Genomic DNA, 18,043 nt, shown 5'->3' with positions numbered 1-18,043 from the left:
TATTTGTTGAAGGTTGTCCATTGGCCGAGGTCTTTCACCGAGGTCTTCTCTCGGGTCGAGGTCGGCTAGTGTTACTGTGTCGGCAGAAGTGTGGATTGCTTGAACCTGGGGCCGAGCTTCTTGTTTTGTTTGGGTTAGCTTTAGGCTAGCATTGTAGCACTGCCGAGCTTCTTGATGATCGGCGTACACTGTAGCTATCTTGTTTTACTGCACTGAAAACTTGACACACAAGTGTAATGTGGACACCACTGCTCTGAATATATTCAGGGCGGGTCTCCCAATTATAATATTGTAAGGGCTATAACAGTCTACTATTAGGTATTGAATATCCACTGACTTTGACATAGGGATTTTTCCCATTGTGGTCTTTAGCCATATGTGTCCCATGATGGGGACTCTCTCTCCGGAGAACCCAATTAGCTCTCCCGAGGAGGGCTGTATCAGTTTTTCTGATAATTTTATTTTTATAAAGGTAGAATAAAATAAAACATCAGCACTACTACCTGTGTCCAGCAATGTTTTTCTTACCAACAGTTCTTCGACCTGGATGGAAATTACCACGGGGTCATCGAGGTTAGGCTTGCCGATCTGAAGTCTGCTTGGTTGAAGGATATTGTGACGTCTGGGTCTTTGTCCTTCTTTGGCTGTATGGTTCCTTCGATTGCTAGCATCGCCTTGTAGCTTCGCTTTTTGGCCGAGCTTGTTACACCACCGCCTGCGAATCCTCCTGATATGTGGCTAATGACTCCCCTTGGTGGATCAGAAGTTGTCCGTTCTTTTTTGTTGTTATCTGCCGTTGGTTGTTTGTTCTCTTCTCTGTCCGAGTTCCCTCTTCTGCTCTTCCGGCTCTCGACATATTTGTCCAAGAGCCCTTTGCGTGCCAGCCTTTCTAGGAGGTCCTTTGCGACAATGCAGTCATCCGTGGTGTGGCCGAATTTCTGGTGGAAGGCGCAATGCTTTGTCCTATCCACGAACCTTTGGTCCTGGTAGTTTCCTGCTCGAGCTGGTGGCTTTATGATTTTGGCATTGAGGATTTCTCTGATGATGTTTTCTCTCTTGGTATTGAATCTGGTGTATGTGTTGTACTTCGGCGTGAGCTTGGTAGGCTTCTTAGTGTCTCTGCTGCCTGGTGATATGAAAGTTCTTTTCTCATCTCGCTAGTGTGGTTGTTTGTCCGATTTTTAGGCCTCGCATAGCTCTTCGATCTCCATTTGACCTGCCGCCCTTTCCCGGAACTTTTCTAGAGTCTTAAGCTTTGTTATAGCAATGGTCTCCCGGAATTTTTCGGGCCTGAGGCCAGCCTTGAGAGCATGTAGGTGGACGGCCGGGTCCAGGTCCTGGATCTCCATAGTGGTGTCCACGAATCTGGTCATGTAGTTCTTCAAGCTCTCGTGTTGACCTTATTTGATGGTGCCGAGGTAATCTGATCCATGTACGTATATCATCGATGCAGCAAAATAATCAATGAATGACCTGGCTAGGTCTTCAAAGGAGGAAATTGAACCTGCAGAAAGTTTAGAAAACCAGAGCAATGCGGCACCATCAAGGTATGTGGGGAATGCTCGGCAGAGGACAGGCTCATTGTTAGGACCATTGAAGAACATCATCAATTAGAACTTCTTCACGTGGGCTCGGAGATCTCCGAACCCCTTATATGGTTCTAGTGTAGTGGGCAGCGTAAAGTTCTTTGGCATTTGGTAGTTTGTGATCTCTTCGGAGAAGGGGTTATCGAGGGTGAGCTTTTCCTTCGGCAGAATGATATTTAAAGGATCCGTGGCAACTTGGGCCGAGCCTTTGGAGCTTTCTCTATTGTTCTAGGTTGATAGCTCGGCTATCCTTCGTACTTCCGCCTGAAGTTTGGCAATTCGGGCCAGGAGGTCATCTTGTGAGAGTTGTGGATTTTCCCTGTCAGCCATGTTCGAGGATTGGGAATCCTGCAAAATAGAGTAGAGGACTAAACAAAGGAAAAAGTGGGGTTAGATGTATTCGGCCCCACAGTGGGTGCCAAGTGATTCATCTGAACACTGGGGAGGCCGAGCTTAAGCACTTCCGAGTTAGTCGTCAACCGAGAGGAAGAGCTTTACATTGGCCAAGATCAAACACCGCGGCGGGAATACCTGTAAAAGATACTTCAATGCTCAAGTTAGAGATAATATTAAGAGAGAGAGTAGTTAAGTGAGAGTGAATAAGTGAATGTGAAAACTGGTAGTGGAACCTGATCCTCAGCCGAGAATATTAGTTCAGCTTTATAGGGATTGTTTTACTGTTTCTTGTGGATAAGTCCTAGTTTGTAGGTTGGTTATGATATTCTGTTTTGGTGATTAGGTTTTGTTGAGCACGTGTCTGATTATTCGAATGGGTGAGGCCGAGCGTATCTGCTCATGTTCCGAGCTTGGTTGACGTGATGCCAGCCTCAGAAATTTGCGTGCCGAGTACTCCGGACGACCGAGGATATGGGTGACGTATCACTACCTTTATTATCACTTCATTTTATTTAATTAACAATTCCCACAAAGTTTCCTAAGGATTATATATATATTCTAGCAAACACATGTTATCGAAAAGGTATAACATAAATTTCATCATCATGGACCATTTTCTGTTTTAACTTTATATACCTATGGATGCTAAACTTATATATAAATGGGTCACAGTTAGAAGTTAGAAGAACAGGGAAGGAACCATAATAAAATTGAGTGCTGGAGAAGGAAATAGTTACTTTTGGAAGTGGTCCTATAATATAAGGTTGAGTGCATTTATAATTACATTCGGGTTAAAAGTTAAAGATATTAGGCATGCATGTGTTGCTGTCCATGCTCTTTTTTTCTGATAGCCCCTGTTTGAAAGAGCCAATAGAGCAAGAACATAATTATTTAAAAATAATGCAGGAAAAACAATCAAACAGTAATAATGTTTGCTACAACAATTTCAACCACAAAATTAATGGATTATCATACAAGATTAGTTATCACATTTCATGCAAGATAATATAATTCTATTAGAGTTCAATCTAACAACAAAGTTGCATTTTCATCCACAACTTAAAGATATAGTTTTATGGATGTCAGTTTGGTGAACACTGAATACTATAGATATAGAGTTTACATCCTATCTTGCGGTTGAATTATTTGACAACTGAAGTGACCGAAAAAATAGCTAAAAAAAACTCACCTGAAGTTACAAAATTAGTAGAACTATTTTTATTCCCTTCGTGATTATCCTTGGTACTTTTTCCAGATGCTGAAGATTTGCGACTTACATCTTTAGCTGGTTGAGAACCAGATGATGTGCCCGGCCATAAGTTGCCACTTTGAGAGCATGTCGTCTCCCCTAATAGTAGCATGGGCAGCAATATTTGCTGCATTTGTCCTCATCTTGTCATCCTCTTCCTTGTTCACCTGTAGCTTACTAAATATTAATGAAAAGATTTTCCATGTATACAATGGAGAAATATAAGAATGGGATAAAAAAACCTTTGATGATTTATTACAACCCTGGTCCATGTCCTTGTCACCATCAGCTCCAGCATTACCATCAACCTATATTTTAAAATGGACTGAAATTAAGAAATAGGCATAGGTTTCAAAAGTTGATAAGTGCAAAATACTCACATCATTTTGTTTCCGAAGCTTTGCCTGTCTTTTCTCCCACTCCTCTCTTACTTTCCTATTTATTGTCATGATTTGCTGTTGAACATCTGAGGCGACAACAGTCCAATGTCTTGTCTTCTCAAAATCAATCCGCTAGTAGGAAAATTCTTGAAAGTAAGAAATTCTATTGAATTATGAGAGAATATTCCTGCAAACAAGTAGAGAACAACTAACCTGTTTTGACATTCTAATCAGGTTACTTATCAGTCCACGCATTCTTTCCTCCACACACTGGAAACTCAGTTTGAATAAGTTTACATGCAAACCTACTGTTATGAAAATTGAAATATTGGTAGAATCTCACCAGTGACAAGCATCTCTCCACATCATTGCTCACACCCTTCAAACCATACTTAAACACTGACAGTAATAACACAAAACAACTGTCTGTAAAGCCTGGTGTGGCTAGTTTGTATTCAGATAAGCTCAAAAGAAAAAATTAAAATATATGGAGATAACATATGAAAAGGACACTTACTAATCTCAAACAATTTTTTCTGGAGTGGAATTTTCTGCAAAATCAGCCTTTCCTCTTCTTCTTGCACAGCTCTTCGAGTTGCTTCTGAAACCCGACTGTCCTCCTTGGGACCTGAAAATAACCACTCTTCCTCTTTCTGTAAAAGATTCAAAAACTGGCCTTAGATTTTGAAATGAGAGTAGACATCCTTTATTATTGAGCTATCAAGCTTAGTTCAACATAACAGAGAAGTTTACACTCAAATCGACTCTACTAACAACAGTGACATCATTAAGCAGGTCAATGCTTTGTTCAACGGATCCCCCAGAGATCCTTTTTGCTTCTTACTAGAGGATATGAGTGCTGGACGAAATTGTGATCACATGCTCTTTGTACTTATATGAAATTTAATAATTGGCTTTATTTGAATTCACAACTCCGTTCAACTAACCAGCAAGTGTACTGGGTCGTCCAAGTAATAAACCTTACGCGAGTAAGGGTCGATCCCACAAAGATTGTTGGTATGAAGCAAGCTATAGTCACCTTGTAAATCTCAGTCAGGCGGATTCAAGGATAATTGGATTATTAGTTTAAATTTGATTAATGGAATAAATAGAAAATAAAAAGGGATAGAGATACTTATGTAAATCAATAGTGGGAATTTCAGATAGGTGTATGGAGATGCTGTGCTCCTCTTGAATCTCTACTTTCTCATTGCTTCCATCCAATCCTTCTTACTCCTTTCCATGGCAAGCTGTATATAGGGCATCACCGTTGTCAATGGCTACATCCCATCCTCTCAGTGAAAAAGGTCCAAATGCTCTGTCACAGCACGGCTAATCATCTATCGGTTCTCAATCAGGTTGGAATAGAATCCCTTGATTCTTTTGCGTCTGTCACTAACGCCCAGCCTGCAGGAGTTTGAAGCTCGTCACAGTCATTCAATCCCAGAATCCTACTCGGAATACCACAGACAAGGTTAGACCTTCCGGATTCCCATGAATGCCGCCATCAATTCTAGCTTATAACACGAAGATTCTGATTAAGGAATCCAAGAGATACGCGTCCGGCCTAAGGTAGAACGGAAGTGGTTGTCAATCACGCGCGTTCATAGGTGAGAATGATGATGAGTGTCACGGATCATCACATTCATCAAGTTGAAGTGCAACGAATATCTTAGAATAGGAATAAAGAGAATTGAATAGAAAATAGTAGTAATTGTATTAAAGCTTGAGGTACAGCAGAGCTCCACACCCTTAATCCATGGTGTGTAGAAACTCCACCGTTGAAAATACATAAGTGAAAGGTTCAGGCATGCCGAATGGCCAGCCCCCAAAATGTGATCAAAAGACTGAATGGTCAAGAGATGATTAATACATTAGTAAAAAGTTCTATTTATAATAAACTAGCTCCTAGGGTTTACATGAGTAAGTAATTGATGCATAAATCCACTTCCAGGGCCCACTTGGTGTATGTTTGGGCTGAGCTTGATCTATCCACGAGCTGAGGCTTTTCTTGGAGTTGAACTCCAAGTTATGACGTGTTTTGGGCGTTCAACTCCGGATCATGACGTTTTTCTGGCGTTTAACTCCAGACAGCAGCATGTACTTGGCTTTCAACGCCAAGTTACGTCATCAATTTCCGAATAAAGTATGGACTATTATATATTGCTTGAAAGCTCTGGATGTCTAATTTCCAACGCCGTTGAGAGCGCGCCATTTGGAGTTTTGTAGCTCCAGAAAATCCATTTCGAGTGCAGGGAGGTTAGATTCCAACAGCATCAGCAGTCCTTTTGTCAGCCTTTTTCAGAGCTTTCCTCAAGTCCCTCAATTTCAGCCAGAAATTACCTGAAATCACAGAAAAACACACAAACTCATAGTAAAGTCCAAAAATGTGAATTTAACATAAAAACTAGTGAAAATATCCCTAAAAGTAGCTTGAACTTACTAAAAACTACCTAAAAACAATGCCAAAAAGCGTATAAATTATCCGCTCATCACAACACCAAACTTAAATTGTTGCTTGTCCCCAAGCAACTGAAAATTAAATAGGATAAAAAGAAGAGAATATACTATAAATTCCAAAATATCAATGAATATTAATTATAATTAGATGAGCGGGACTTGTAGCTTTTTGCTTCTGAACAGTTTTGGCATCTCACTTTTTCCTTTGAAGTTTAGAATGATTGGCTTCTCTAGGAACTTAGAATTTTGGATAGTGTTATTGACTTTCCTAGTTAAGTAAGTTGATTCTTGAACACAGCTACTTATGAGTCTTGGCCGTGGCCCTAAGCACTCTGTTTTCCAGTATTACCACCGGATACATAAATGCCACAGACACATAACTGGGTGAACCTTTTCAGATTGTGACTCAGCTTTGCTAGAGTCCCCAGTTAGTGGTGTCCAGAGCTCTTAAGCACACTCTTTTTTGGATCACGACTTTAACCATTCAGTCTCAAGCTTTTCACTTGGACCTGCATGACACAAGCACATGGTTAGGGACAGCTTGGTTCAGCCGCTTAGGCCTGGATTTTATTTCCTTGGGCCCTCCTATCCATTGATGCTCAAAGCCTTGGATCCTTTTTACCCTTGCCTTTTGGTTTTAAGGGCTATTGGCTTTTTCTGCTTGCTTTTTCTTTTTCTTTCTAATTTTTTTTTCGCCATTTTTTTTCGCAAGCTTCTTCTTTTTCACTGCTTTTTCTTGCTTCAAGAATCAATTTCATGATTTTTCGGATCATCAATAACATTTCTCTTTTTCATCATTCTTTCAAGAGCCAACAATTTTAACATTCATAAACAACAAGATCAAAAGACATATGCACTGTTCAAGCATTCATTCAGAAAACAAAAAGTATTGTCACCACATCAATATAATTAAACTAAATTCAAGGATAAATTCGAAATTCATGTACTTCTTGTTCTTTTGAATTAAAACATTTTTCATTTAAGAGAGGTGAAGGATTAATGGATTTTATTCATAGCTTTAAGACATGGTTACTACATACTAATGATCATGAAATAAAGACACAAAACATAGATAAACACAACATTAAAAACCGAAAACAGAAAGAAATAAAGAACAAGGAATGAATCCACCTTTAGTGGCGTCTTCTTCTTGAAGGACCAACAATGTCCTTAAGCTCTTCTATGTCCCTTCCTTGCCTTTGTTGCTCCTCCCTCATTGCTCTTTGATCTTCTCTTATTTCTTGGAGAATGATGGAGTGCTCATGATGTTCCACCCTTAATTGTTCCACATTGTGGCTCAAATCTTCTAAGGAGGTGTTGAGTTGCTCCCAATAGTTGTTGGGAGGAAAGTGCATCCCTTGAGGCATCTCAGGGATTTCTTGATGATGAGCTTCCTCATGCATCTCTTGAGAACCATGAAGGGTTTCTCTTGCTTGCTCCATCCTCTTCTTGGTGATGGGCTTATCCTCTTCAATGAGGATATCTCCTTCTATGATGACTCCAGCTGAGTAACACAGATGGCAAATAAGGTGAGGAAAAGCTAGCCTTGCCATGGGTGAGGGCTTGTCGGCTATTTTGTAGATTTTATTGGAGATGACCTCATGAACTTCTGCTTCCTCTCCAATCATGATGCCATGAATCATGATGGCCCGATCCACAGTAACTTCAGATCGGTTGCTAGTAGGAATGATGGAGCGTTGAATGAACTCCAACCATCCTCTAGCCACAGGCTTGAGATCCAGTCTTCTTAGTTGGACTCGCTTGCCTTTGGAGTCTCTCTTCCATTGGGCTCCTTCTACACATATGTCCATTAGGACTTGGTCCAACGTTTGATTAAAGTTGACCCTCCTAGTGTAGGGGCGTTCATCTCCTTGCATCATGGGCAAGTGAAATGCCAACCTCACATTTTCCGGACTAAAATCTAAGTACTTCTCCCGAACCATTGTGAGATAATTCTTTGGACTCGGGTTCATACTTTGATCATGGTTCCTAGTGATCCATGCATTGGCATAGAACTCTTGAACCATTAAGATTCCGACTTGTTGCATGGGGTTAGTTAGGACTTCCCAACCTCTTCTTAGGATCTCATGTCAGATTTCCGGATACTCATTTTTCTTGAGCTTGAAAGGGACCTCCGGGATCACCTTCTTCTTTGCCACAACATCATCGAAGTGGTCTTGATGGCTCTTGGAGATGAATCTTTCCATCTTCCATGACTCGGAGGTGGAAGCTTTTGTCTTCCCTTTTCCTTTTCTAGAGGATACTCCGGCCTTAGGTGCCATTGATGGTAATGGAAAAACAAAAAAGCTTATGCTTTTACCACACCAAACTTAAAATATTGCTCGCCCTCGAGCAATAGAAGAAAGAAGAGAGGAAGAAGAAGAAGAGAATATGGTAGAGAGGGAGAGATGTAGGTTCGGCCAAGTGAAGAAGAAGGGATTGTGTTGTGTGAAAATGAAGGAGAATGGAAGGGTATTTATAGGGAGAGGGGGAGGGTGCATTCGGCCATTTAGGGTGGAAATGGGTGGGAAAATGTTTTTGAATTTTTGAAGGTAGGTGGGGTTTATGGGGAAGAGTGGATGGATGTGAGTGGTGAAGGGTTTTGGGAAGAGGAATTGAGGTGATTGGTGAAGGGTTTTGGGAAGTGTGATATGGGGAAGAGTCATCACAAAAACTAGGATTAGGAGGTAAGGTGGGAATATGGTAGGTGGGGATCCTGTGGGGTCCACAGATCCTGAGGTGATCCTGTGGGGTCCACAGGATCTGAGGTGTCAAGGAATTCCATCCCTGCACCAAATAGGCATGTAAAATGCCTTGGCACACCATTCTGGCGTTTAAACGCCCATTGGTGCATGTTCTGGGCGTTCAACGCCCATGTAAAGCATGTTTCTAGCGTTGAACGCCAGTTTCATGCTTGTTACTGGCGTTCAGCGCCAGCTTTTCTTCTCTGGGCACATTCCTGGCGTTCAGCGCCAGAATGTTGCTTGTTTCTGGCGTTCAGCGCCAGAATGATGCTCTGTTCTGGCGTTGAACGCCGGCCAAATGCATCTTACTGGCGTTGAACGCCAGCCTGTGCGTCCTCCAGGGTGTGATTTTTTTCTTCTGCTGTTTTTGATTCTGTTTTTAATTTTTATGATTTTTTCATGACTCCTCATGATCATGTACCTAATAAAACACAAAATAACAATAAAATAAAAATTAGATAAATAAAATTGGGTTGCCTCCCAACAAGCGCTTCTTTAATGTCAATAGCTTGACAGTGGCTCTCATGGAGCCACAAGGTGATCAGGTCAATGTTGTATAGTCCCAACACCAAACTTAGAGTTTGGATATGGGGTTTTAACACCAAACTTAGAGTTTGGTTGTGGCCTCCCAACACCAAACTTAGAGTTTGACTGTGGGGGCTCTTCTTGACTCTGAACTGAGAGAAGCTCTTCATGCTTACTCTCTTTTGTCACAGAGGGATGGCCATGTGCCTTAAACACAAGGTAGTCCCCATTCAATTGAAGGACTAATTCACCTCTGTTGACATCTATCACAGCTCCTGCTGTGGCTAGGAAAGGTCTTCCAAGGATGATGCAATCATCCTCTTCCTTCCTAGTGTCTAAGATTATGAAATCAGTAGGGATGTAAAGGCCTTTAACCTTTACTAACACGTCCTCTACTATTCCATAAGCTTGTCTCAATGACTTGTCTGCCAATTGTAATGAGAACAAGGCAGGTTGTACCTCAATGATCCCTAGCTTCTCCATTACAGAGAGTGGCATAAGATTTATCCCTGACCCCAGATCACATAGAGCTTTTTCAAAGGTCATGGTGCCTATGGTACAAGGTATTAGGAACTTGCCAGGATCTTGTTTCTTTTGAGGTAGAGTTTTTTGAATCCAAGTATCTAGTTCACTAATGAGCAAGGGAGGTTCACTTTCCCAAGTCTCATTACCAAACAACTTGGCATTTAGCTTCATGATAGCTCCTAAGTATTGAGCAACTTGCTCTCCAGTCACATCTTTATCCTCTTCAGAGGAAGAATAGTCTTCAGAGCTCATGAATGGCAGAAGAAGATTTAATGGAATCTCTATGGTCTTTATATGAGCCTCAGATTCCTTTGGATCCTTAATAGGAAACTCCTTCTTGCTTGAGGGACGTCCCAGGAGGTCTTCCTCACTAGGATTTTCGTCCTCCTCCTCCTTTGTGCATTCGGCCACATTGATCACATCAATGGCCTTGCACTCTCCTTTTGGGTTCTCTTCTATATTGCTTGGGAGAATACTGGGAGGAGTTTCAATGACTTTCTTACTCAGCTGGCCCACTTATGCCTCCAGATTTCTAATGGAGGATCTTGTTTCATTCATGAAACTAAAAGTGGCCTTTGACAGATCAGAGACTAGATTGGCTAAATTAGAAGTGTTTTGTTCAGAATTCTCTGTCTGTTGCTGAGAAGATGATGGATATGGCTTGCTATTGCTCAGCCTATTACGTCCACCATTGTTAAAGCCTTGTTGAGGCTTTTGTTGATCCTTCCATGAGAAATTTGGATGATTTCTCCATGATGAGTTATAGGTGTTTCCATAAGGTTCACCCATATAATTAACCTCTGCCATGGCAGGGTTCTCAGGATCATAAGCTTCTTCAGAAGCTGCCTCTCTAGTACTGTTGGATGCATGTTGCCATCCATTCAGATTTTGAGAGATCATATTGACCTGTTGAGTCAATACTTTGTTCTGAGCCAATATGGCATTCAGAGCATCAATTTCAAGAACTCCTTTCTTCTGAGGTATCCCATTATTCACGGAATTCCTCTCAGAAGTGTACATGAACTGGTTATTTGCAACCATGTCAATGAGTTCTTGAGCCTCTTCAGGCGTTTTCTTTAGGTGAATAGATCCACCTGCAGAATGATCCAATGACATTTTTGAAAATTCAGATAGACCATAATAGAATATATCTAATATGGTCCATTCTGAAAACATGTCAGATGGACACCTTTTGGTCAGCTGCTTATATCTTTCCCAAGCTTCATAGAGGGATTCATCATCTTTTTGTTTGAAGGTTTGAACATCCACTCTCAGCTTGCTCAGCTTTTGAGGAGGAAAGAACTTATCCAAGAAGGCTGTGACCAGCTTATCCCAGGAGTCCAGGCTATCCTTAGGTTGTGAATCCAACCATATTCTAGCTCTGTCTCTTACAGCAAAAGGGAAAAGCATGAGTCTGTAGACTTCAGGATCAACTCCATTTGTCTTTACAGTCTCACAGATCTGCAAGAACTCAGTTAAGAACTGATAGGGATCTTCAGATGGAAGTCCATAAAACTTGCAGTTTTATTGCATTAATGCAACTAGCTGAGGTTTCAGGTCAAAATTATTGGCTCCAATGGCAGGAATGGAGATGCTTCTTCCATCAAACTTGGACGTTGGCTTTGTGAAGTCACCAAGCATTCTCCTTGCATTATTATTATTTTTGGCTGCCATCTCCTTCTCTTGTTCGAAAATTTCTGAAAGGTTACCTTTAGAATAATTTAATTTAGCTTCTCTTAATTTCCTCTTCAGAGTCCTTTCAGGTTCTGGATCAATTTCTACAAGAGTGCCTTTTTCCTTGTTCCTGCTCATATGAAAGAGAAGAAAACAAGAAAAGAAAGAGGAATCCTCTATGTCACAGTATAGAGATTCCTTTATGTTAGTAGTAGAAGAAGAAGGGGGTAGAAGAGTGAAGAAGGATGGATTCGGATAATTAGATGAAGAGAGGTGAAGAGAAGTGTTAGTAATTAAATAATTAAATAGAAGAAGAAAAGAGAAGGGAAATTTCGAAAACAATTTTGAAAAAGGGGTTAGTAATTTTCGAAAATTAAAGATAAAATATAATTGAAATTAAAATTTAAAATAATTAATTAATTAAAAATAATTTTTTGAAAAAGAGAGAGGTATTTTCGAAAATTGAAGAGGAAAAAGTAGTTAGGTGGTTTTGAAAAAGATAAGAAACAAACAACAAGTTAGTTAGTTGATTGAAAAAGATTTGAAATCAAATTTTAAAAAGATAAGAAGATAAGAAGTTAGATAAGATATTTTGAAATCAAATTTCGAAAAAGATAAAATTTTAAGAAGGATAGGATAAAAAGATAAGATAAAAATTTTAATAAAAAGATATTTTGAAAAAGATTTAATTTTTAAAAATGACTTAACTAACAAGAAACTACAAGATAAGATTCTAAAATTTAAAGATTGAACCTTTCTTAACAAGAAAGTAACAAACTTCAAATTTTTGAACCAATTACATTAATTGTTAGCTAATTTTCGAAAATTAGATGTAAAGATAAGGAAAAGATTTTGAAAATAATTTGAAAAATATTTTTGAAATTTTCGAAAATAATAAAAAAAAATTGAAAAAGATATGATTTTGAAAAGATAAGATTTTTAAAATTGAAATTTTGGCTTGACTTGTAAGAAATAACTAATTTTTAAAATTTTTGACCAAGTCAACCCAAAATTTCGAAAATTTGGAGGGAAATAAGGAAAAGATATTTTTTTATTTTTGAATTTTTTTAATTATGAGAGAGAAAAACAACAAAAATACTCAATGCATGAAATTTTTAGATCAAAACAATGAATGCATGCAAGAATGCTATGAATGTCAAGATGAACACCAAGAACACTTTGAAGATCATGATGAACATCAAGAACATATTTTTGAAAAATTTTTAATGCAAAGAAAACATGCAAGACACCAAACTTAGAAATCTTTAATGCATGGAAAATATGAATGCAAAGATGCACATGAAAAACAAGAAAAGACATAAGACAAGAAAATATCAAGATCAAACAAGAAGACTTACCAAGAACAACTTGAAGATCATGAAGAACACTATGAATGCATGAATTTTCGAAAAATGCAAGAAAAAAATTTTTTTAAAGCATGCAATTGATACCAAACTTAAAAATTGACTCAAGACTCAAACAAGAACACAAAATATTTTTGGTTTTTATGATTTTATGATTTTTTTTTTGTATTTTTATGATTTTTTTTCGAAAATATTTTTGGAAAAACGAAAAATAAAAGAAAAATTTTTGAAAAAGATTTTTGAAAAGAAAATTACCTAATCTGAGCAACAAGATGAACCGTCAGTTGTCCATACTCGAACAATCCCCGGCAACGGCGCCAAAAACTTGGTGGACGAAATTGTGATCACATGCTCTTTGTACTTGTATGAAATTTAATAATTGGCTTTATTTGAATTCACAACTCCGTTCAACTAACCAGCAAGTGTACTGGGTCGTCCAAGAAATAAACCTTACGCGAGTAAGGGTCGATCCCACAGAGATTGTTGGTATGAAGCAAGCTATGGTCACCTTGTAAATCTCAGTCAGGCGGATTCAAGGATAATTGGATTATTAGTTTAAATTTGATTAATGGAATAAATAGAAAATAAAAAGGGATAGAGATACTTATGTAAATCAATAGTGGGAATTTCAGATAGGTGTATGGAGATGCTGTGCTCCTCTTAAATCTCTACTTTCTCATTGCTTCCATCCAATCCTCCTTACTCCTTTCCATGGCAAGCTGTATATAGGGCATCACCGTTGTCAATGGCTACATCCCATCCTCTCAGTGAAAAAAGTCCAAATGCTCTGTCACAGCACGGCTAATCATCTATCGGTTCTCAATCAGGTTGGAATAGAATCCCTTGATTCTTTTGCGTCTGTCACTAACGCCCAGCCTTCAGGAGTTTGAAGCTCGTCACAGTCATTCAATCCCGGAATCCTACTCGGAATACCACAGACAAGGTTAGACCTTCCGGATTTCCATGAATGCCGCCATCAATTCTAGCTTATACCACAAAGATTCTGATTAAGGAATCCAAGAGATACGCGTCCGGCCTAAGGTAGAACGGAAGTGGTTGTCAATCACGCGCGTTCATAGGTGAGAATGATGATGAGTGTCACGGATTATCACATTCATCAAGTTGAAGTGCAACGAATATCTTAGAATAGGAATAAAGAGAATTGAATAGAAAATATTAGTAATTGTATTAAAGCTTGAGGTACAGCAGAGCTCCACACCCTTAATCCATGGTGTGTAGAAACTCCACCGTTGAAAATACATAAGTGAAAGGTTCAGGCATGGCCGAATGGCCAGCCCCCAAAATGTGATCAAAAGACCGAATGGTCAAGAGATGATTAATACATTAGTAAAAAGTTCTATTTATAATAAACTAGCTCCTAGGGTTTACATGAGTAAGTAATTGATGCATAAATCCACTTCCGGGGCCCACTTGGTGTATGTTTGGGCTGAGCTTGATCTATCCACGAGCTGAGGCTTTTCTTGGAGTTGAACTCCAAGTTATGACGTGTTTTGGGCGTTCAACTCCGGATCATGACGTTTTTCTGGCGTTTAACTCCAGACAGCAGCATGTACTTGGCTTTCAACGCCAAGTTACGTCATCAATTTCCGAATAAAGTATAGACTATTATATATTGCTTGAAAGCTTTAGATGTCTACTTTCCAACGCCGTTGAGAGCGCGCCATTTGGAGTTTTGTAGCTCCAGAAAATTTATTTCGAGTGCAAGGAGGTTAGATTCCAACAGCATCAGCAGTCCTTTTGTCAGCCTTTTTCAGAGTTTTGCTCAAGTCCCTCAATTTCAGCCAGAAATTACCTGAAATCACAGAAAAACACACAAACTCATAGTAAAGTCAAAAAATGTGAATTTAACATAAAAACTAGTGAAAACATCCCTAAAAGTAGCTTGAACTTACTAAAAACTACCTAAAAACAATGCCAAAAAGCGTATAAATTATCCGCTCATAAATGAGCACAAGATGCATGCATCAAAATGAGTTAGATCTTAGAAAAGAAAGAACAATTCCAAGAGTGAAGCATGTTGCAGCCAAATAAGACAGATCACCTTGGAGGAGGAGGAGGAGGTGAGGAACCAAGTGCTTCAAGTTTCTTCTGGCCAACAGAAGGCTTTTTCATAGGTGCCCTCACAGTAATTCCAGAAGTGTTTGATGGCACCTGGGTGCTTAACTGATCAAACACAGAATATAGTGGGGCAAAGAGTCAGAGTTATGCATGAAGTTTGAATATATCATTAAATAGTGGGCGAGCACAAAATGATAATTTGTATTTTCCCGAAAAAGTGAAATTGGAAAAACAAATTTGAAGTTCATATTATGCCCCAATAGCAGATTGTTTCAAAAAATTAAAGGTAAAAAGTGCAGGACATGAAAGGTAAAATAAGCATGCTTTTCATTATATGCTTGTTATTCTTCACTGCAACTTAAATACATAAATAGCATGAGAGGCATCTCAATAAATGCATAGGGTAAAATAATCAAAATGTTTCAAAGCACTACTCCTAGTATGGAATTAATGAAAATAACCAAGTTTGTAGCATACTAATCCAAACTAAAAGCATTGTGGTCTATGCCACCAAAAACAAAAAACAAAAAACCCTCAATAAACTACCAAGAATAAAAAAAAATAAAAGAGGAAGGAGAAATAAAAACAAATGCTTCTTTCTTAAAACTGAATTACAACAAGATTCATAAAGTTATAAGGACAGAAAATAAATCATAAGTTATAGACAAGTTAACTCTTGAATATGCATCTATAAAAGAACAAATATTTTGTATATATACATCTAATGTAAACATTGGTACTGTACGACAGGTGCATACCATGTATCAAAATAATCACATTTGGAAAATATTTGATCCACAATACTTTAGCCACTATATTAGACAAAATCAAGTACATCACTTGCAAACTTATTGAGACACTAAGATCTAGTTGGGTCATTCTAGAAGGGGAAGTAGAATTGAGTGATGTCAAGCCAGTAGATGTTGTAGGTGCCATTCTTGTGGATACTGGAAGGCCCCTTGAGAACTCATCCTTTACAGTTTCTTAATTGGCAGTTGCCTGTTCGATTTGTGCAGAATTAGCTGAAGGCACGCAGTCCATGAATTTTAGAAATATTCTGCCTATGTTACTGCTCAGTGGGAATTTTGCTAGGTTCTTTTTTGACATAAGAACCAGATGACAAGAAACTTGAATTTTGATCTTTGTTTGATGGTGGTTGCCATGCATTTGGAGTTTGCTGGGATGCCGGATTGTTTAATAGAGCAACAGAGCCACCTGGCAGCCTCTTGGGATCATTCAGAGAATTTTGCTGTTCAAGTTTTGGCATACCAATGAAGCCTTGTGTTGCCCCAACTAAGTGATTGGGACCAGTGATTTGATGTGGAATTTGACTCATATGTGACTCATGTGGTGGTGGTCTGATAGATGAAGCAGACTACTAGCTGGCCCTGAAAAAGACCTATAATTTCCACCACCACTGCGGCTGCGACTGCTTATTAAGCCTGTATACATGAACAGATGATCTTTCTGCTTCCTGACTAACAGTGATGGAATTGGAAGATGACAACTGGCTCGGTTGCAAACCCTGAGTTTCCATTGTAGCATCCAATTCCTGAGATTTTCTAGCATTGTTCTCCATAGTTTGGACAGCTGAAGAAGTCATACAAGATTGGTCTGCAGCTGCATTCATACTTCTCCGATGAAGCTGAGCTAAAGCATGGGGATCATTTAATTATCTTGCACCTAAGCCAACAGTGGGCATTCGAACAGGTTGATGCTGCCCCACAGGTCCTTGGTTGGGTCTCGTCTATAACAGTAGAAAAGAACAATGAATCTTAACATGATGGTGACGGCTTAAACTGCTTGGTGACGGCTTATGATACATTTTATATATTTAACAAAAAGATCTCTTGCGAGTGTTGCATGCCTCCTTTATATGGTTTTCTCCTTAAAGATATTGTAACGGCTAATATGGGTCATGCATTGGCTGCAGAGGGAGGATTCTGCACTGGAAGTACAAGAGTTATAGATCCCCAAGTATGGCATTTCATATGTGATTATCCACTGCAAGTTATGTGTTGGATTTCTAGATTTACTAAGGAAAGAAAAATAAGAATTTGTTGATGTGGAAATCAAGAATGTATTTTTTCTTCATAAATTTTTCGTTCACCACATTTTATATCTTTCTTTTTTCTTCAATACAATAGTGAACCGAAACAGTTGCATTTTCTTCTTGATGCTGGAAATAATTCTTATACATTTTCTAAATACTATGACTTGCATGTTTGCAATCTTGCCAGCGATTGAGTAAGAGCGATTAAGTAGCTCTGGCTATGTCTTTTCTGCTTCTTTGCCTCCATATATTGCAAGTGCTGCAATTATAGCTATTGACATTCTGGAGAAAAATCCCGAGCTGTTATCAAAGCTTAAGAACAACATATATGTGCTATGGAAAGGTGATCTTTGGTCTCATTGCTAGTTTCTTGAATTGTAATGTTAGTGTCTACAGTTTAATTGCTTTTATTTCTCGCCCAATCAATCAAGGATTGCATTTAATTGTTTGGTTAAGCACTCTGATTTTGAGATACATCGGATACTGCATAATTGTCAAAAGTACCAGGTTTGAAAATTACAAGTAATAAGGAGTCACCAATTGTTTATTTGAGATTAGAGAAGTCAACAGGTTCGCAGAAAGATGACCCATGTCTAGTTGAAAAAATTGCTCAGCGGGTAAGTATTTTTTTTCCTTGACAATTGTTTGTTCCTTATTGTTGTGACGGAATGACTTACAATATATATTTTACCAAAGTTAACTTAGTGCATGACGTCCCAAGATAATAGAATGGCATAGATCTCTCGGTACATAATGCATTAAGTTTATGTTGTTGCATCATAGTATTGTGCTTGTTTTTGTTTGTGCTTATGAATATTTTTGTATTCGTAGGTTTTTGAGGAAGATTCTATATTTGTGGTGGTCTCTCACAGATCATCATTGGACAAGTGCCGTTTACCTGTGGGAATAAGATTGTTTGTTTCTGTAGGGCATTCAGAATACGATCTTCGGAGGGCATCTGAATCATTGAAAAGGGTTTCAGCACAAGTCCTAGGTGGTCATAATTGA

The 18,043-nt window shown here is 38.8% G+C and overlaps 1 protein-coding gene and 1 pseudogene across 1 annotated transcript; one reads left to right on the top strand and one right to left on the bottom strand.

Annotated features, from left to right (window-relative positions):
* Positions 1-1,400: 1,400 nt before the first annotated feature.
* On the bottom strand, positions 1,401-16,651 carry LOC130957462 (transcription initiation factor TFIID subunit 4b-like; annotated as a pseudogene).
* Positions 16,652-16,845: 194 nt separating this feature from the next.
* LOC130957461 (long chain base biosynthesis protein 1-like) lies at positions 16,846-18,043 on the top strand. The gene is made up of 4 exons (XM_057884320.1): positions 16,846-16,959; positions 17,237-17,379; positions 17,526-17,652; positions 17,867-18,043. The coding sequence occupies exons 1-4, from the start codon at positions 16,846-16,848 to the stop codon at positions 18,041-18,043; spliced, it is 561 nt and encodes a 186-aa protein (XP_057740303.1).

This window comes from Arachis stenosperma, chromosome 10, assembly GCF_014773155.1.
Source record: "Arachis stenosperma cultivar V10309 chromosome 10, arast.V10309.gnm1.PFL2, whole genome shotgun sequence".
Classification (NCBI taxonomy): domain Eukaryota; kingdom Viridiplantae; phylum Streptophyta; class Magnoliopsida; order Fabales; family Fabaceae; genus Arachis; species Arachis stenosperma.
This window is presented reverse-complemented; position numbering and strand designations above follow the sequence as displayed.